Genomic DNA, 20,669 nt, shown 5'->3' on the forward strand with positions numbered 1-20,669 from the left:
CCAAATAGTAACACTCAAACTGTTCCTGCAGCAAAAAAATCAGCTTTCCATAAATTGCGTGAGTGTCGAAATTATAATTTTAACAAACCGTTGTTTTGATTAAAAAATGTGTCGTCCTTTCACAACTATAAAACCTGCTTTTGGCAATAGATTCATAGTTTCATTTGGTAAAAGTATTTATCAATAAAATGCGACAAAACTTTTTAAAACATGTGAATATTCTTGAATGTTAAATTCATTAACGCTAAAAAAGGAAACCTTACAACAGTTGACAAGTTAGGTGTTAAGTGAAAGTATTGCTGTATGATCTTAAAAGTAAACTGAGAGCCTTGGATCTTGTCGTAATTTCTGTTCAAGTTGCATGTACTTGTGTGGTGCCATTTGTTTATGTCTGAATAAAAACGTGTATGCAAAAACTGTTTAAACACATATTTTTAAACTATAAGACTTTACATCCGTTTCTCAGTATTTAAAATCCAAGCCTTACCCCACACTATACCACTTCTCAAACGCATTGGACTGTTTAACCATTAAAACATTATACAACATACTAAAGGAATAAGTGTAACTTAATCCTCGCAGCCGGAAAACGACAGCCGCTATAACACAGGTGTTTATAACCCTCGTGCCAGCTTATTAATTACTACGTATGTAACTTTGTGGGTGATTTACATTCATTCGATTTAGAATTACGTCGTATGTAACTCTGTGGGTGATTTAGATCTCACTTACCTGTTAAGTCTCAATTCAAGAATATGGATTCTGAACATCGCTTCGGAGCAGTAGTTGAAGTATTGCTCCTCATCTTCCTTCGTCATCGCTACTTGTTTCTGTTGGTAGTCTTGCTGTCTCTTGTGAAGTTCAGATGTTTCCTAAATAGGATAAGAGAAAATATTTTTTTAGCGAGAAATACAAGTTTGCTGTGTTTTAGTTTGCATTCGCCTCCCACCAGGTAAAGTTGAGAATTTTTTTTCTGAGAAACAAAAGTTTTGGGGATTCATCTTCAACACAATATGTGCTTATAACAAAAACTTTGATGGCCATGTGCTGTTTGCATTTAAAACTAATCTTAAAAATTCCACAGCATTGTGACAATCACTCAATACAGTATTACATTATTTTACCTTTTCAAATCGTAGCTGGATCAGGTTGGCTTTATCAATTAACCTCTGTTTCAAGTCAGCCAGGCAATCCTCCTTAAGTTTAAATGCTTGGGTTTTACTTATTTTATCTGGATTCCCAATTTGAGCGAGGAATGGAGCGAGATAATCCATCTCCATTTCTTGTCGTCTCAATTTCTCTTCCATGGCCAACCTTTCCTGATAAGCATAACTGATTATAGAAAATGTATCTGGCAGTAATATGGTCAGTATTCTGGCATATAGTTATATGCATTAGCCAAGTACATTTAATAAAACAATTATTTTAACTATGATTTAAAAGATTTTTTATACCAACAAATAGAATGAAAAACAAATATAAAAATTGAATAAAATTGCGCCTCGTATAATTAGAAATAGAAAATTTATTTTTTCTATTAAGCTTAAAACTGCAACTAATTATTGATTTTTACCCATAGAATTCATCAAAAAATACAAAATCATATTCTTGTTTGCTAAAAAATGTTTTGTCAATGACTTTTACCCATAAAACCAAAGTTGTAAGAACTTACTAATTCCTTGCGGTGTTTCTTTGCTTTTTCGTTCCGTTCAGTGTCGTATACAGATATTGCAAGCTCTGATGCGAGTTCCTCCTTTTGTCGATCCATGAGGATCTCTTTTACCTCTTCTTCCGATGAACGGACTGCCTGAGGATCATGAAGATCATGTAAAATCATAAGACACAAAGTGGCAAAAATTAAAATAGACGATCATTTAAAATCAGAAGATATGTAACGGATATTTATCATTAAAAAAAATATTTTATTGGAGACCATTTAAAATCGTAAAATACTGACCAGCAATTGATAATTTAAAAAAAAAAAATTGAAGATCATTTTAAATCGAAAACACTTTATCACAATTGTCCCAACCCAGTGTCATTTATGGGTTGTTTGAATTGTCAGCTATAAGTTGAATTTATACACACATGTTTGTTTAAACCATGTACGTGTATACAAAACTTATCCTCGCTTAATTTTCATCTAGCTAGAATAAGCTTCCAGTAAATGGTTTAAACATGCAAAAATCTAAATTAATAATAAAAAAATAAAGTTTCCCAACCCAGCAAGAATGAATGAGTAAGATTGAAAACTTATATAAGTATATACATACTTTTTAAACACATCAATCATAATAAAAAATAAAGCTTTTATTAATATGAGGACTGTTACGACAAATGGGTTTGTTTTACCTGAATACTCTTTTGTTCCGTTTGTATAAGTTGGAGCAGATTTTCATAAATTGCCAGATTTTTCGCTGGAGAGCCATGAGGGTTAACCTTGTCAGTTAAATAAAGTTTTAGTTGATTTGACTAGAGCAGGTATAAAAGCTGGACCAGACATATTCTTATTTAAGTTATAATGCTTTTCAAAATTCAAAGAACCTGCATTTAATAGTATTACCAACATTCAAGATCCAAATGGCTAAGTAGTACAATTTGGTAAAATAGACAGCCTTAACAAATACCAAAATTTTAAAGCCATGAGAATATAGTTTCATTTTGTGAATATTTTTTTGGCGTATATGTTTATGTTAACAACTGTTTTATGATGACTTTATAAAATTTCATGAAAGTTTTATGATGATTTTATGAATTTTTATGATGATTTTATGAATTTTTATGATGATTTTATGAATTTTTATGATGATTAATTTGAATATATAGGTATTAGTTCTATATTTTTAGTTTACCTGGAAAGTATTTGTCATATCATTTGACCACTGCAGGCTTCCTCCTTTTTCCTCAGCGTTGGGCGGTTTGTAAAAGTCTCGCGTGGATGCGGTGATGTTGGGATCCTCCCGATGGTAAGTGATCTGGATCTTATCCTCGTGGATGATAAAGATTTGCTCCTCAACATCCTTGGAGGCGGAAAGAGCATCATTACGATGAAACTTTTCGGTTATTTTCTGCGGAAAATAATATTTATAAATAGTTTATGATGCTGTGGCACAATGGTTGGTCTGTTTACCTCCAGAAAAAAAAGTTATGAAAAGTTAACATACGTTTTCTATCTATATAATACACCTGAATTTAATATAATTTATTTTACCCTCATATGGCGGGGCAACGACAGTCGTTATACCACGGGTGTTCTATTTCATACACGCCATGCTTACGAATTACCGCATACAAAACACTGGCAATGGTAACATCATTGAGTCTTGAACCCTTGGCTAGAGGCAGGTGCACTAAGCACTTTGCCACATCAACAGAATATACAACCAACAGACACACAACCACTAACCAGTATAGGTCTTGGTGGGCCTTCAGCAGTGGCTGGTGCAACTTTCTTTTGACGCTTCCCAAACAAGACATGGCGCAGAAAGAGGAAATCGTCTCGGTTGACAAAATGTTCCGTCATTTCTGTGGGCGTCTCCTCGCGCTTGCATAAACCATCCACTCTAAGTTTGTTTCATAAAAAAAAACAAAGTTTGGCGTAAATGAATGAATGTATGTAACTTATTTATCTTTGCATGGCGGGGCAACAACAGTCGTTAGAACACACACATTCTGTTTCACACATCACAAAACAAATTCCTTAAAACTATTTAATACAACCTAAAACCTAAATTAGCCAAGTAACCCTACCTTGCTTTGTGGAAAAAACGCCCTTGTTTGTCCTCGTATGGTGGGGCATAGACAGGCGTTAAAACACACATGTTTTGTTCCATACACCACAAACACAATTTCTTTATAACCCCACCTTGCTTTGTGAAAAAACGTCATTGTTCTTTCTGCTTCTGGCCCAGGATTGCTTGCCTTGTAAACATGTTGTTGTAAAGATCGAGGTCGACCTTCCACAAAATCCTCGGTTATTAAACCGCCCTGATGAACACGGGTAGTGAGTTTGTCTTCTCTGTTCTCGAACGATTCCTGAACTCTCTTTAGGTCGGTAACTGTGGAGTTAATGTATTGGTTTAAGATAAAGAATGCAACAGCCACACTTTAAGTTGTTTTATTATAAAGTTGAGTTGTTTTATTATAAAGGGTCCACACTTTTTAACCCACGCTCTTTTAAACAACTTTCCATAGTGTAATTAACAACTGTCAATTTGCTGTTAATTCCAATTTCTTTTTTTATTTAAATAATAAAATCTTGCCATTGTATTAAATATTTAACTAATTTGATCTTTATATTATATATCTATCGACAATTGTGGAGTTTACCCCAAAAATAGAATGAAAAAGAGTCCCATCTTCCCCTACTCTACTATATATTATGTATTCACACTTTTACACCAACTCACGTTCATTATTATCATACACAGACAATCTTGTTACCAAACCATCCTTAAGAAGATAGTTGGCATATTTTTCCAGTTTCGCTTTTTTGTATAAAGTTGTTTTCTTTCCTTGCGGGCACCTGGAAAAAATTAACAGTAAAAAACAAACTAACAAGTATTCATAACATTAAACATTTTTTTTAACTCAGAATAAATTCTCCATAGATGCTTACAAAAAAAACCATACAAAAACTAAAAATAATAACAACACAATACTTACTAAAACACAATATAAATAAACTATATGACAAAAATAATATTAATTAATTTTACGCATAACTTATAATACATCAATAGTTTAACATTTCAATATAATATCTTTTACCTCATTTCATATTGATTCTTAGTGACACAAATAGGGAGGACCCATGTGGCCGGCATATCAAGATGTTTCTCGTCTTCGTTTTCCTTTTCATCATCATCAAGATCGTATAACTCCTCCTCAGCATCAGGGATTTCTATCTGGGTTTGATCCGACCCCGCCAGCATAAACTCCCACTTCTCAGTGTCCATCAGGTCAAACGACATGTCCTGGAATCAACTTTTTTATAGTTTTTAAAGCAAAAAAAAACATTTAATTTTTCTCAAAATTATCTTAATAAATTTACGTTGGAACTTATTTTAATTTTCTCTACAAATTAAAAAAAATGTCATGAATCGTCTAAAAAAGTAACTAAAGTTAAAAGTTACTGGCAAACCACTTAAATTGCTGTATATGGTGACTTGTAAACAGTGGGTGAATTTTAACATAAGCTGTTTTAATTATAATACAAACAAGTTAAATATAAATTTCAATAAACTATCTTTCCATTATATATTTATAGTTGCATTCAAAGGAAGTAATGTAAAGTCACCTTGCAACCACTTGCGCAGTTCTGCATGTTGGCCCAGTAGTTGGTGCTGTTCCAAACACTTTCTATACCAAGGAAACTTGGGCTGGATGGTGGGTAAGATTGACCTAAGAAATATAACATTATTCATGGTAGAAATAAAATGAATAAATAACTTCCCTCATGGCGGAGCAACCAAGGTCTTTATAACACATAAGTTTTGTTTCATACACCTCGTGCTGCTTACGAATTACCACACTTGAACTTAGCAGGTAAATGTTTTTTTAAAATTTAAGTTTACAGGTATTCTGTTTTGCTTTTACCAGCCCTGCCATTTTGGATAAAGATCAAACAGTAACCCACCTGTAAAGGGTTCAATAAAGAAATCCTCGGGAACTTCTCTTTTTCCCCCTCGCACCAAAACCCATGCATGGATTCGTAACCCGTATAATGCATCTGGTGGAGGCTTTTCAAGTTCCTATTATTTAGAAACAATACTGGTTTAAAACTCCGTGATGGTTTTCCATTTAATAAGCGACTAACAATGTTGGTTTAGCCAAAATATCTCACAATAAAATTGGTCTGAATGTTTTAAACTGTAATGTCTAATTTGTCCGACTAAGACTGTAAATCATAGCTTCCCAAACTGAGGGTTGCATACCTTCAGGGGTCGCCAAGAATTCACCAATTTTACACAAGGTATGTTATACTATTACTGTGAAGGATTACAAAAGTTTTAGTTTTTAAATATTAAATAGGATCGCGAGCAAAAAAGTTTAGAAAGCCCTGATGTAAAAAAAACCCCCCTTACAGCAATCCTTTCTTCCTCTTCTTGTTGCTTCTTTTTCTCTTCTTCCTCTGCCTCCTTTTTCCTCCTTGCCTCCATCTTTATGATGAATTTGCTACGAAGATCACGAGGGGGCTTGACGGTGTATTTGCGAGGTTCAGGTTTTTCAGCTTCTTTTAAAACCTTGGGATGTTTAGGAAATTTATACCTTTGTTATTTTTATTTATTTTTGTTAGTAAATATTATATATATAACCTTTTTCAGTTTTTGCAATACTTTTTTAATTTTTTGGTAATTATTATTCAGTGTAGATTTAATTAATGGTACAGCAATTCAGACGAGTACACATGCAATACATATGTGTGTACAGTATTGGAGTCAATCTACCTCACGAATATACTTGTCACACACATTACATAACACCAGCTTAAACTAAATTACTTCTTTCTTTGGTTGCAGCAATGGACATATCTGTCTTGATTCATCAGCGAGACAAATTTCTTTAGTTGCGTAACCACTTACAACATAAGCATCGTAACCAGCACCCAGCAACAATGAACATAAAATGTTACTGAAGTCGAAACAGTTTCCTTGAATAAAAAAAAGAATTTTTAAACTATATCTCCATACTTGTAAAAGATATGTTCAATTCTTTTATTTCAAGTCCAAAGTCGGCCTAAAATCCATGCTGTACTATCTTTAAAATCTACCTAAATTGCCATCACACCTTTTTTCCTACTTACCTAACTGTCGTTTAAGTATTGTGGAAGGAGAGAACAGACACATTGGGAGTTCCTGAGGGGGTTCAAGTTGTTTCATGGTCAGGTAATCTGCCACAAACTCAGCGCATCCTTGCCAGTGATACAAAGCTTTGTATGAGAGCAGGGTCGGACGTAAAGTAGTGCACACAAATTTCTGCATTAAGTTTTGGTATTAGATCATCTGTCACATTGGCAAAGTAGTTAACGTGTCTGTATTTAGATAATAGTTGGTTTACAAGCTCAAGCTACAGCCTTTGTGGGTTTGACTTCAAGCAATACATTTAGTTTCTTGTTGGCAATTTCTCCAAACCAGTAGTCTCTTGAGGGTTGTCTAAATTTTCCCAAACATTACAAAAAAATCTCCCAAATCACCCACAAAGTCATTTACCAACTCATCAGCGGGCTTTTGATACACTATAGTTGCCAACCAAATCTAATAGCAACCCATTTTTAGGTTACAAAACGAAGGTAAAGAAAGCACAACTTTAATGCTTGTGCAACAATCACCTCAATCCCACATTCATTCAATGGGTTTAAGAAAAGAGGTTTCCGGTCCCTGAATAAATGAACATATTGTCTTCTGTAGTTCTCAACATAAGCCAGAATTAACTTTTCTTTATTTGTATTGTCTTTGTAGGACTCGGGATATTCTGAAAAGTCCTCCTTTGTAATATTGGGTCTGTGTGTATAATAAACCACTGCTTAAAAACCTGAATCATAAACGTAATAATAATAATATCTAAATATTAACAACACTTTATGCTTTATGTAATTAATTTTCTTACTAATAGATAAATCAAACTTGATTCAATAGCTATTAGCTAATAAAAGATTAATATCATAATCCAGTCTGCAAAGTATGGCAGTTCCTGACGAGATCACGCGCGTGCAAGACGGTTATTTGTCGCGTTCGCGCGTGCTATCATTAAAAATCTGCGTGCAAAGCATGTACATTTTCAAGCCACGTTAGGAAATCTTACTTAATTTAATACGTATTTTTTTCTTTGTTTAATTAATTGGCGTGCGTAGGACAAATTGTGGCGTGCATAACCGAAAGTCTGTAAAAAATTCGCGCGTGCACCTGCCATACTCTGCAGTCTGGATCATAATCAATACTCGATAGCATGTATGTAATCAGGTATAATACAAATTCGTCAGAATAGCAGAAAGCAACAAGATATATCTACTGTGCTACTTGATTTTCTGTTTATGTATCAATCAGTAGGTATTATAAGCAATTATTAAAAGTAGAGGAATTTATTTTGACTCAATGTTGCATCAGCCTCTGTAAATATAAGCGAGAACAGAAACTTACATGGTTGGTTCAATAATGGGCTCTGCTGTTACTTGAATTGCTTCCAATTCTTCTTTCAATTCTTCAACATCTGCATCTGGAGATTCTTCCTGGCCGTCCTCAATAATAATATCCATTGCAGAAGTTTTAAACTAACAGTTGTTCACTAATTTAATATCAACCACCAAGGTGATTCTATAATACAGATATTATAACGGCCATTTAACCTTTTACTGGTGCCACTAAACTAAAATGTACTGACTAGTCCCAGTGGAACCGATTCTATCAACCTGGTCTTATGGTTTGCTGTCTAAAAACATAATTTTCCGCTATAATTAACCACAATTAAATTAACCAAGATGCTTAAGCATATAATATACATGCTGGCCAAAAAAACACAATTTCATTTCTGCAATAAGGAATCGCGTAACGGTAAACAGTCATTCTACTCCATACAAACATGGCGTATCATGTTGCTTGGTAACCTCGCCAGCTGGGCGCTCGCGTTCGAAATCGTGGTGGTGCTGTTTATTTATTTTATGGGGAGCGAATAAGCAAAAACAAAACTCAAGGCAATACAGTATAGTTGAAATAAATACTGATGAAAAAGGAACACAACATCATGAAACTATAATGTGTATCAGATTCATTATATATTAAACGTTTATGTACGGGCTCTGATGTGTACGTTTCATTTCAAAGACTATTTTGTTTAGCAGTATAGGCTAGGGGTCGGTTATTCAAACAAAGAAAATATAGAACAATAACAACATTATTGCGTTAAAAATAAAAGTTAATATTATTTTTTCAATCAAACCCTCGATTCCTTCGATTGGTTCCCTATGGGACGTGAACTAGGTGGTTTGACAACGGGATTCGTTCTCGTTAAAATACTTTTTACAGTTGCTCGAAATTGTGTTTCTCGTGCACTGTATACGATGAAGTTTACCAAGCTGTGGATATTGCATAAAAAGTACGTTAAACTGGTTTTGTGCAGTGACTGGTTTAGCCCTAACCGTTTTAGACAGCCTCTAGTCTAGACCAAAGTCTAGTCTAGACCAAAGTCTAGTCTAGACCAAAGTCTAGTCTAGACCAAAGTTAGTAAGTATATAGCTGTTTTACAATCCGTTTCCTAACTTGGTCTATACTAACTTTGGTCTAGACTGTATAACGTCAACTGGTTTTGCTTTGTGATCGTAAACAATTTTATATACGAACTATTTGCATACGTTTATAAAGTATGACTAAAAGTTAGAAAAGCTTTATGTTTTGCTTTCGAACATTGGGTTGCACGCAACTTAACGTCAAATAAGAAAAAAATAACTATACTGTTAACCCATGAGGTCTAATATGTTAGAAAAATAACGTGAACGTAACTATAAACGTAAAACATGAAAAGTATGAACTGGAGATCTGAATGAATTCTGTTTGAGGTTTCAATGCATTTATTGGGATTGAAACCAATGATATATAGTAGGATGGGGGAAGATGGGACACCTTCGGCGCATAATATCCGAATATCCTGATCGTATTCTAAACAGTTACCAACGGTCTATGGGAGTCTTGAGCATATAGTTTTATAATTCTTTGAAAGTTCCTTGTTTACTACTACATTGGACGAGAAAATAGAGTTAAAATGTGTCCCAACTTCTCCCACCCTACTGTACATATGTATATGCGGAACATGCTATAATAAGCTTACCTGTTGATCATATTAAGGTACACACACGTCACATACGTACTTGACATCGTATCACATTTCATTATCGACGAGTAAAATAACAAAACCACAACCACGAACGGAACTATAAAACAGAAATAGGTTAAGAATTGTTGAATAACTATTCTATATGGTTGAGGCCCTGCACCAGTGGACTCTACACCTAAGATGGAAAGTTTTTGGGTAAATAATAACATAGGTAATAGTTAGCAGTAAGATCTTTCACGCAATAAACAAAATAATTAGCTGACTAACCCAAAGTTAAAGTAAATCCGAGTTGCATGAACGCAAGCACGGCGAACGCGTGTTTTTCTGCCTTTCGATTCCGTTTATCGTTTCCACTAATAGAAGCTGACTGTTTGAATCGAAAGCGAATGCTGATCCCGGATATCATTGTTAGTAGAGTCTGCCAATAACAACAATCATTTTACTTTGTGGTTACAGTTAAGAGTAACGTTCCGATAAATTATAAATATCTTCACTTTTTATAGGAAAGATGGGACACCTTTTTTTCTAGTTTCTCGTCCCATTCTCACGACTCCCATAGACCATTGTTAATTATTCAAAACACGACCAGGTTCTTGGATATAATGTGTAAAAGTTATCCCATCTTACCCCACAGTACTATACGTGTAAAATGATGATTACGATAATATTTAACCCATAATCACGATAATACTATAATAACCTCCCTTAATATTTTAAAATTATAACACAGTTACACTTAGTTAAACATATTATTACTACTTTACTTGCCATTAAGACGTATGGAGTGATGTAAAACACAATGAAGACTGCAGAAACAGTGTTGCTTAGTCTGCTGGTGGGACCTCGTGGTCCAGGGTGGAACAGAAACAAAACGTGGCTGTATGAGTAGACAAAGTCGGAAGGAAAAAAAACTAAAAAAATTATCGGCAATTAATTTTTTTCTAAATACAGTTATCGGAAAATTAAAAAAAAAAAATTTTTTTAATAAAAAGGAAAAAAGCTGAAAATTATCGAAAACTAAAATCTTCTTAAAAAGATGTTTCAAAAAATTGTATAAATCATTCTGGATAGATTTGCCAGACTACTTACCAGGAAAGCTGGCCGCTAGGAACCCGAGCAACCAAACCAATGCAATGTAGAAATTAATCCTTGCATTGCTTTGAAACTTATAGCGGATTGGGAACGTGATCGCCATGAACCGTTGTGCGCTTAAAAGAAAAAGGTGGAACAGAGACGAACTAAAGCCCGACACGTAAAATATTCCCCCAATAAATGCCGCGACTGAGTTTTGATACGAGAGCTGCATTGAGTCAATTTGATCCGAAGTGGAAGAAATCGTCCAGAACAACTTGGTGGTTGGTATCAGCAAGATGTGAAAACCTGTTAATATATAAGTAATTATAAACTGTTATACGCGTATTGCTGTTTGTTGTTTACGACTATTAGTGGAAGAATTGAACGGTCAAATACTATGCCCTATTAAAACATAACATAAAAATATGTTTTAATATACCATGGTCCTGTATAACTAATTTTAAACGTTTAAAAACATCAGTTAGAGAATTTTTTTTTTAAAGTTTAAATTCTCAGAAATCAACATTTTATATAATTCTTGGAAAGTCGTCTTTTTAAACAAGTTCTACAACTTTGATTTAAAATTTATGCAATGCACACAGTTGCGCCAGCACTAAATAACGGAAGCGATTCACCTACCAATCATCATATCTGCAACTGCCAAAGACCCTTTCATCTTGTTTATCTTATTCTCGTGCTTTGATTGCTTGACTGAATGCCAGACCACCAGTAAATTGCAGAATATCGCCAATAAGCCTAGGAGCACCACGAATGCAATGAAAACGCCCGCAACGACGGGGCTGCAACGGTCGCATTTCATCAGTGTAATATTGGAACACTCAGTTAAAGCTGAACTGTCACAAAAACTTGGGAAACCACATAATAAGCCTGCATTGGATGTCGGGGTTACCGGCAAAGATAGAGAAGCATTCTCATAACTTCTATTCGTTGCATAAGTTGCCATCGAAGTGAAGTTTATTGCTGTTGAGTTGCCGATTGCTGCTAGTGTGTTCATATTGGGTGTTGGGTGGGTTCGAAATGGTATTAAGGTTACCATATAACGTGTTGCAGGGGTTGTTTTCCGAATAGGAATGAACGTGGTTGCGTAAGGCGTCGTCGTGACCTGTGTTTGGAGCTCGTTTACACATGGTAGATTTGAGAAATATGGGACACCTTTAGCACGTAATATCTAAATATCCCGATCGCGTTTTAAACAAATAATAACGGTCTATAGGAACCGTGAGGATATATATAATTCTTTGGCATTATAATCCTTCGAATGTTCCTTGTTTACTACCAAATGGGAGGAGAAAACAGAATGAAAAGGTGTCCCATTTTCCCCCAGGATACTATATGTTTAGATTTAATGGTTTGTTTACACCACGGGTGTCATTGCGCATCTCTTGCATTTGTAGGCAGTTTGCCAAATGCGAAACTTAGTTGGTAATTTATATTGTCTAGAAGACACATCGTGTACGCTAAACGTTAATCGCCTGACATGCGTAATAATATGCTACAAATTATTGAATCCGGCAGCAGTGTTTAATCCAGCGCAATATTGCACAAATGTAGCAATAAAACTGAAATAAATATACCCTAATTTTTTAACTAAATGAAACATGTAGTTTACCATAATTAGGTAATATACCCGAAACGGCAGCAGAGTAGTAATCCAACTATAAGCTGTAGTTGTTGTTGTGAAGACTTCCGTATTTTCATACTGGGTTGTGAAGTGCGTTCCTTCTGTTGGATTGGGTTGTCCTAATTGTGCTAAAAGCCTTGATGATAGTTTCTCAGTTGGCGGATTCATCTTTTACACGCTATGCTACTGCAGGGCACTTATGGGAAATAAAGCTTTTCTAAATGAAAACATAATGTTATGAAATACTGACTGGATAAACAGAAACTGGAATTGACGCACACAAACCACAAACAGCAATATATATTTATAAGCAACAAAAATCTTGTCAGCGAAACTCAAATAACCAACGTTTTTTTTGTTAAGTGTTATAACTATATACCATATGCCGTTTTACCATAGAATACTAAGGTGCACGTCAGCAAATCTTACATACATGAAAATACCCTTTTCAAATTTTACAATACATGGTATACAAGTACCGCTTAAAACTCTCAAGCTAATTTGACGTCCGTTCGCATGACATTACTCATTTTTGGTGACGTAATATTTTCCAGTGAACGTACTTTATCTGACGCGACTAAATACTGAAAAATAGCGTCTTACTGCTACGTTGTTAAGCCAGATTAATACATTCTTTAGTTGGTATCAATGAAATGTAAGAGCCTGTTATAAGTTATGATCATTTACTATAAATTATACTTTTTATAGAAGAACTGACTTGCCAAGTCCCATGTCCTATACAAACATATATATAAAAAAACACATATTCTCTGAAACATATATCCTATAATGAAACGTAATATAAACTTCTATACGTTTCAATATACCATGTCTCAGTATAACCATTGATATAAACGCTACAAGAATTACGAAATGAGCTACACGCCGAAATAGCTCAACATATGAATTTACTTTAATTGCCCTGTGCAGAGATAGATATACTGCAACCAACTGACATATCGTATACAGCAGACTGAGGAATTGTTTTGGCACAGAGAAAAATACCAAGTTTCAATTATTAATTGCCAAACCGACGAGACAAAGCAAAATAAATTATACATGATTGCATCATAGCCTATACTCAATATAGCGGGCCATGAATAAATCAACATTAATTCATAAGAATGCACACGATCAGTTTTGATTCTATCGCATCAAGCATTATGTTGGCTTAGTTTCAAACGGTTAATATGAACTGTCAGCGTGGCATTCATTCATTATATGTAGTAGATTGGGTTAAAATGAGTGGTGTTTTCTATTCTATTTTATCATTCCGTTTGGTGGCCAACAAGAGATATTTACAGAATTGTATAAACATATTCTCACGACTATAAAAGAACTTTGTTATTTGTTAAAAACCAGATTAGGAAATATGGGACATTCAGTGGTAACAGTATTCCATCTTACCCCTAACTTGTGCTTTATAAAACATAATGTTGTTATCGTTGTAAGATTTAAATATCTATAGAAAATATAGTTGGAGGAATATTGGTTTAAAAGCAAGGCCTTTATACATACCGTGATTACATTTAATGCTTACATAGTCGTTCCAACTAGGAGCAAACATTATACTTACATAGTAGTGGGGAAAAAGGCTTTGTAATTGTGCATACGTTTGCATTACATCGCAGTTATAAAGGATACAAAACCACCGCGCTTGAATCGCGCATTACAAATATTAACACATTGTCACGTTACTCATTACCTTTCATTTGCTATGGCAATAAATTACTTTCAGTGTGAAACGCGTACGAGTTCTGTGAGGGTTAGACGATGATTATATACAGTTGAAATAGTTTATACATCTGATGCTTAATTTTTAACACACTGCCAGTTCCTTATCTTTAACGTTATGTAACTATGCATATGAATTATGATAACGATAAGTCAACATAAATCCGCAGTGACAATTAAGCGAAGTTTATTAAGCAGTGCCGTGTGCATTATTTTGACTAGAATTTAGTTTAGTAAAAAGCGAAAGATTACACGATTAAAGTTGGTTCAAGAATATAGATTAGGACTTTAGTAATTGGGTTCAGATAATTAACATGGGCAGGACAGCCTGGAACTGTTAGCTAGCTTCGTGTATAGTAGGGCGGGAGAAGATGGGACACCTTTTCATTTTATTTTCTCGTCCCATTTGGTAGGAAACAAAGAAAATTCAAAGAATTATAAAACCGCATTCTCACGACTCTCATAGACCGTTGTTAATTGTTCAAAACACGATTAGGATAATGTATATTATATGTGCTAAAGGTTTCCCAATTTTCCCCACCCTACCAAACAAATGGTCTGCTTACAGACAGTAATAAACCTTGTATAACTTGTTTTTCAAAGACTTAATAAAATGTCACATATAGTATTAAAACATACATGTCGCAAAACGTACGCATGTTAAAATACGTACTTGCCGTATGAATTATCGACCATAGGTCTATTAATAGTAAATTGACAAAACAGAAACGACGTAAAATATTGATACAAATTATTGATCTACTTGAAAGAAAACCTATGGAAAGAAAATTCTGGCATATTCTATATTGAAAACAGGGGTTCGTAGCGGCAAGGCATAGGGTCGCATCTGAGTAATAACTAAATAGCTTATTGAGAGTAACTGAATACTCTTATTAAGTCTGTACACCAACAATTAAAGATGTGGAATTTTCTGCTACTTTTGTTGATGTGTAGCATTGCGAATTCCCACACAGGTGAGAAATGGAACAATAACATGACATATTGTTGTTGATATATCGCTATATTTTGCTGCATAACTCTCTTGAATATATAACCATATACCAAGGCTTAAAACTCACTTGTGATATAGCTTCCTCAAAACAAAACAGTTATTCGAAAAAGTCCATTAAATTAACAGCAAGTCCAACAAGCGACAACCTAATTACTTATGGTGGCCGCTGTCGGTTAAGACGGCGAGGTGCCAAAATACGCGGTTCTTATCTTTTCTACCATGGATAACAAGACGTCAACGTAAAGAATATATTTTTTTGGTAGATGGCAAAGTAAGAAAAAAGGTTAAAACCCGATGAACAATAGTTTCATATACCGTCAAAACTGTTGTCTCGTGTTTCAAGCTATAACTACAAGCTTGGTCCAATAACATAAGTTATATTTTTCTCCTCTTTCCAGGCAAGGGTCAAGAATCAATGGAAAAGTTAATCAGACAGAATGCTTTCGAGAGAGACAGGTTTTATTACGATGAGTTCCCGGAAAACTTTGGCTGGGGAACTGCGACGGCTGCTTATCAAATCGAGGGAGGGTGGAACGCTGCCGGGAAGGGCGAAAGCGTTTGGGACGATTTCACTCATCGAATGCCGTGCTGGTATGGTTGTAAGCCATATATAATCTTCGTGTTTATCAGTGCAGTGGTTCGTTTAACACTATAGACACTACTTTTTTGTTCAGCTCCATATATGTTGTCCTGTTTTCATGAATATTTCTTTGCAATCAAATCAATGACAAGGCGCGCTAAGTTTTTCAATTACCAACCCATAGACCCTTAACAGTTTGATCATCATATTTTGTTAAGCTCTATAACCGCCTATCTGTTTCAGTATATAGTTGGTGTGCGTAATATTTGTTCTGTTTTCATGCAGGTTTCTTCGCAACCAAACCGGTGACGTTACTTGCGATTCCTACCACAAGTTCGACGACGATTTAGCGATCATCAAAGAACTCGGTTTGTCTCACTATCGCTTCTCTATCTCCTGGAGTCGAATATTCCCCGATGGGAAGAACACATCGGGCCCTCTTCCTGATGGCGTCCGTTATTACAATGAAGTCATTAACAAGTTGCTTGCTGCGAACGTGGAGCCGATGGTGACGTTGTTTCACTGGGATTTACCGCAGGCACTCCAAGATGAGTTCGGAGGATTTAACAGCAGCGAGGTCGTTCCGCATTTCCTCAACTATGCAGACTTCTGCTTCAGGTGATACAGCGTTTACAGTCAAGATTACCGCCTTATAAAGGTGTTGACACAGTTAAACATGGGAGAGACAGCCAATGCTGAATACTAAGCAGGAGTTTTGTCGAACTGTACAACTTTAGGGTTATATATACTCTTCGCTTTTGCTCAAGTTATACGTCTTTGCATAACGTCCGCAATTGTGTAAAATATCGCTTGACAATATTGTTTTCTCTTTTCACAGGACGTTTGGAGACCGTGTCAAATATTGGTTTACATTCAATGAGCCTTACAGCTATTGCATGTTGGGCCACGGACTTGGGGTTTCTGCACCTGGTGTAATTCAACCAGCCATCGGTCCTTACAACTGTGGTCACCATATGTTGCTCTCACACGCCAACGCTTATCGTAGGTGAGTGACATTGATTTTGGGAAACCGCCAACAAATTCAACGATGAAAAGGATCATAAATTTAGTCATCCTTACTTCCTGGATTGCGTTTTTAAACGATTCTGACGTTTAGGTGTAGCGACCACGCTTCTTGGTTTAATTAAATGTAAATATTTGATCGTGTACTGTTTAATTGTTATCGCTATAGGCTTCTTTTTCGTTTTATATTATTTAATCTTTTGCCAATCAAGGACACATAAAAGTTTTTACTATTGCTAGTCATAATCTTTGTGCAGATACCATGAGATTTACACCAACATCCCGGAGGCGCAAGGTCTCTCCATCACTATGAGTACGGAGTGGTTGGAACCCGCTGATCCGGAGGACCAGGATCACTGGGATGCTGCGGATCGCTACATCCAATCCGAGTTTGGTTGGCTTGCTCACCCGGTTTATGTTAACGGAGATTACCCGGAAATTTTAAAAGGTAACTTGTTGAAAATGTCCATATAGTAGGATGGGGGAAGATGGGACACCTTTTCATCTATTTTCTCGTACATTTTGGTAGTAAACAAAGAACATTTAAAGAATTATAAAACCTTGTCCTTGCGACTTTCATACACCATTGTTATTTGTTTAAAACACGACCAGGATATTTATATATTTCGTGCTAAAGGTGTCCCATCTTTCCCACCCCACTATATACAGGTTTATATTTTCGTGGTTTAACCTTTTAACTACTCCTTGGAAATGAAATATTTCTTTTAAGGTTACACTGAAGGGGAAAAGTTAGTCATTAAGTTTAACAGTATACGTTGCATTTAAACCAATGTAAAACTAAAACAAGATAAAGTAAATCGATTTTACGATGTTTTCACTGCAAATCGGGTCATATATGTTTTTGTGGTATATTTAAATTCGTTATGTTGTCTAACAATACATCCAATTTATCAGAAATGGTGAGAAATAAAACTCAAAATGAAACTCGTTTCCAACATTTGGGTTCGAGGTTGCCGGAGTTCACGGAGGAAGAGAAAGCTATGCTGAACCAAAGTTCGGATTTCTTTTCATTACAAATGTACACTACAAGGTTTGTGGACGCACTTGTGTGAGATTTTAATATATAGTAGGCTGGGGAGATGAGACATATTTTTATTCTACTTCTTTCCGACCCATTTGGTAGCAAACAAACAACATTTAAAGAACTATAAAAAAATGTATCCTTACGTCTCCCATAGACCGCTGGTAATAGTTTAAAACACGATCAAGATATTTGGATATTATGTGCTAAAAGTGCCCCATCTTCCCCCACCCTAGTATAAGACGGTGGCAATTCGTATCCAGGACAGCGACATTTTACATGCTCGTTTAAGCCTTGTTTACGTCATAAAGAAACCTTTGTTATCTGTTAACGCTGCGACTAAAGCTTTCACGTACAATAGGCGAGCATGTTACAACGACTGTCGTTTAACTGCCATTTTCCCGCCTTTTTCATTTGTAAACTACTCCGACCTTCGTCACCGTAGAGACAAATAAAGTCCTCTATTTATTGGTGTACGCATCTATATAGCGACCAATGTATATCTGAAACATCATCTTAAACGTTTCAATACCCAGGTACGTCATCCCGTTCCATAACTACCCGGATTGGTTCATAACATATTTGTCCGACCGTGATGCAAAGCAAATGTGTGACGTCAGGTGGAAACCTTCGCCAGGTAAAGTAAGCAGTAAAAGTGATTTGGAAGCATATTGGCCAGTTCTGTACATGGGGGTCCTTTACTGCAAAGCAAACCATAAGACCTGCCGTTTAGGCCAGAGTTGGACCATTAAAGTCAAATAAAAAAATCTCCCAAAAAATAATTACCCACAAAGTAACGTATAGTTAACTCGTAAGCTGGAACAAAATGTATGAAACAGAACACCCGTGCTATAACGACTGTCATTTTCAGGCCACGCGAGAATAAAGTAAGTTACATTTATTATTTTAAATAAAGCAGCATTGTATATTTCAAACATTTTAAGTAACAAAGATTGACAATACAATGGCTAGTTTTACTACACAGCATTATTACCAAAACTTTGCGTAATATGATAATGTTTATTTATCGATTATATGTTGCATACATAGGCTCTCCTTGGCTACGTCCTGTACCATGGGGTATCAGGCGCGTGTTAAACTATGTCCACGCTGAATACGGAGAACGGCCGGTCTGGATCACCGAAAACGGATTTGAAGACAATCCAATATACGACGACTTTGACAGAATATTTTACTATAAAGCGCACCTTAACGAAGTCCTTAAAGGTTAGGTTTACAATATAAAGTAACCTATTTGTTTAAAAGTTTTACAAGCTTGCGCGGTGGTTATCTACCAATAAATAATACATAAATCACAGCCTAAAGTAAACGTTAGTCACACCATGGTTTACTAAAGTCACAATCACATCCGATAATGATATCTTTAGTAGACCATAGTTACACCAAAGTAACTACTGGTGTACCAACTATACTGATGGTGAGTGCGTATTATACACGACACAGCAAAAGCGTTGACTACTCTCTGCGCGTGCGACAGGAATTAAAAGCGCTGGTAGAACGAAGCAGAACGGGGTAGCGGGTGAAATTCTACCAGCACATTATTAATGTTCCTGGCGTTTTTCGACCACGAGTATTTAACGTGCTGGTTCAGTTTATAACTGAGCCTCACGATTATAAAAAAGCTTTATTAATTGTTTAAAACACGACCAGGGAATGTGGGATATTTTATGATGGCGTATCCCATTTAACCCTGCAGTAATAAATGCCAGGGTGTGTTCACTTTTGAGTTTAAGTTGTAGTATTGAAACATCCGTTTTACAACTTTGTAATATCGAGTAAAAACTGAATGCTGTGTCATTGTTTGCAAGCAATTACGTAACCGACTTCCAGATTAAGTAATGCATCAAGTGTTTGTACAATAAGTACCTGCTGTGCAATACTTGGGCACTTTAAAACGTTTTTTTACAAATGCGGTCATATTAATAGAACCTTTATAAAATTTTACTTCGGCCATTATGGGTGCATTACATGCTACAAATATATTGTGGAATCCGCGTTTAAGGGTGTGTTATGTTTGGGCATCAACTATGTTTGATTACTGTCAAGCACTGATGGTACGTGCACAAAGTGGCACAGGGTCACAACTCTAAATATTTGTGTAACAAACAACGTTAAATGTTTTCGAATTAGTTTGACCATCGTAGTCTTACCACTGTAATCAGCGCTTCTATTTGAAAACGAATCCATTAACTTTTTTGCGGAGGAGGGTACGTTTAATGGTGTGTGCATTCATAAATGACATATACATATGTTGGTTGTAACCAAAATCTTAGATACGAGAATTTAAAAAAAAATTAAAAATCAAACGTCGGTAAAAATGTTAGTGAACAAGAGTAGCGTACACGCTATTTCCAAAACGATATAAGGACTTCTAAAAGAGCGAAAACATTTAGTCATAGTTTAGTTGTAATAATATTTAGTGTGTCATCGTAATTTATGTGTTAATAATGCGCCAAGCAGTCTCAATACAAAGGTTTCTTTACATAGCTATAAAAGTGGATGGCGTCGACGTGCGAGGATACTGTGCATGGTCACTCATTGACAACTTTGAATGGGGGTCCGGGTTCACTCCAAAGTTCGGCGTCTACTACGTGGACTTTGAAGACGAAGAGAGAACACGATACAAAAAGCGATCTTCAGATTGGTAACTGAACGTAGTGATAAACTTCATGTTTAGAACCGTATAACAGGAATACACAGTTCTAATTTTAGTTAC

At 35.5% G+C, this 20,669-nt stretch overlaps 3 protein-coding genes across 3 annotated transcripts in view; 1 reads left to right on the plus strand and 2 right to left on the minus strand.

Moving 5' to 3' along the window:
• Positions 1 to 50: 50 nt before the first annotated feature.
• LOC149728991 (dynein regulatory complex subunit 7-like) lies at positions 51 to 8,481 on the minus strand. The gene is made up of 17 exons (XM_089888771.1): positions 8,139 to 8,481; positions 7,331 to 7,502; positions 6,806 to 6,977; positions 6,504 to 6,652; positions 6,087 to 6,245; positions 5,639 to 5,753; positions 5,300 to 5,403; positions 4,771 to 4,976; positions 4,410 to 4,525; positions 3,866 to 4,058; positions 3,407 to 3,563; positions 2,853 to 3,068; positions 2,353 to 2,439; positions 1,673 to 1,807; positions 1,125 to 1,319; positions 733 to 872; positions 51 to 391 (listed from the first exon to the last, which is right to left on the minus strand). The coding sequence occupies exons 1-17, from the start codon at positions 8,252 to 8,254 to the stop codon at positions 310 to 312; spliced, it is 2,514 nt and encodes an 837-aa protein (XP_089744897.1). The 5' UTR covers positions 8,255 to 8,481; the 3' UTR covers positions 51 to 309.
• A 149-nt stretch (positions 8,482 to 8,630) lies between these two features.
• On the minus strand, positions 8,631 to 15,001 carry LOC149728992 (adenosine receptor A2b-like). The gene is made up of 7 exons (XM_089888776.1): positions 12,548 to 15,001; positions 11,539 to 12,022; positions 10,915 to 11,205; positions 10,594 to 10,736; positions 10,093 to 10,243; positions 9,820 to 9,922; positions 8,631 to 9,070 (listed from the first exon to the last, which is right to left on the minus strand). Exons 1-7 carry the CDS (start codon positions 12,707 to 12,709, stop codon positions 8,929 to 8,931), a joined length of 1,476 nt encoding a protein of 491 aa, XP_089744902.1. The 5' UTR covers positions 12,710 to 15,001; the 3' UTR covers positions 8,631 to 8,928.
• A 99-nt stretch (positions 15,002 to 15,100) lies between these two features.
• The window catches only part of LOC149728993 (lactase/phlorizin hydrolase-like), a 28,993-nt gene continuing 23,424 nt past the window's right edge, over positions 15,101 to 20,669 (plus strand). Inside the window, exons 1-9 of the mRNA XM_089888777.1 lie at positions 15,101 to 15,249; positions 15,686 to 15,878; positions 16,153 to 16,485; positions 16,706 to 16,873; positions 17,148 to 17,338; positions 17,806 to 17,941; positions 18,469 to 18,569; positions 18,983 to 19,159; positions 20,441 to 20,597. Coding sequence (XP_089744903.1) covers positions 15,195 to 15,249; positions 15,686 to 15,878; positions 16,153 to 16,485; positions 16,706 to 16,873; positions 17,148 to 17,338; positions 17,806 to 17,941; positions 18,469 to 18,569; positions 18,983 to 19,159; positions 20,441 to 20,597 — 1,511 coding nt within the window. The 5' untranslated portion in view covers positions 15,101 to 15,194. The remainder of the gene's footprint in view (positions 15,250 to 15,685; positions 15,879 to 16,152; positions 16,486 to 16,705; positions 16,874 to 17,147; positions 17,339 to 17,805; positions 17,942 to 18,468; positions 18,570 to 18,982; positions 19,160 to 20,440; positions 20,598 to 20,669) is intronic.

This window comes from Ciona robusta, chromosome 11 (genome assembly GCF_009617815.1).
Source record: "Ciona robusta chromosome 11, ASM961781v2".
NCBI lineage: Eukaryota > Metazoa > Chordata > Ascidiacea > Phlebobranchia > Cionidae > Ciona > Ciona robusta.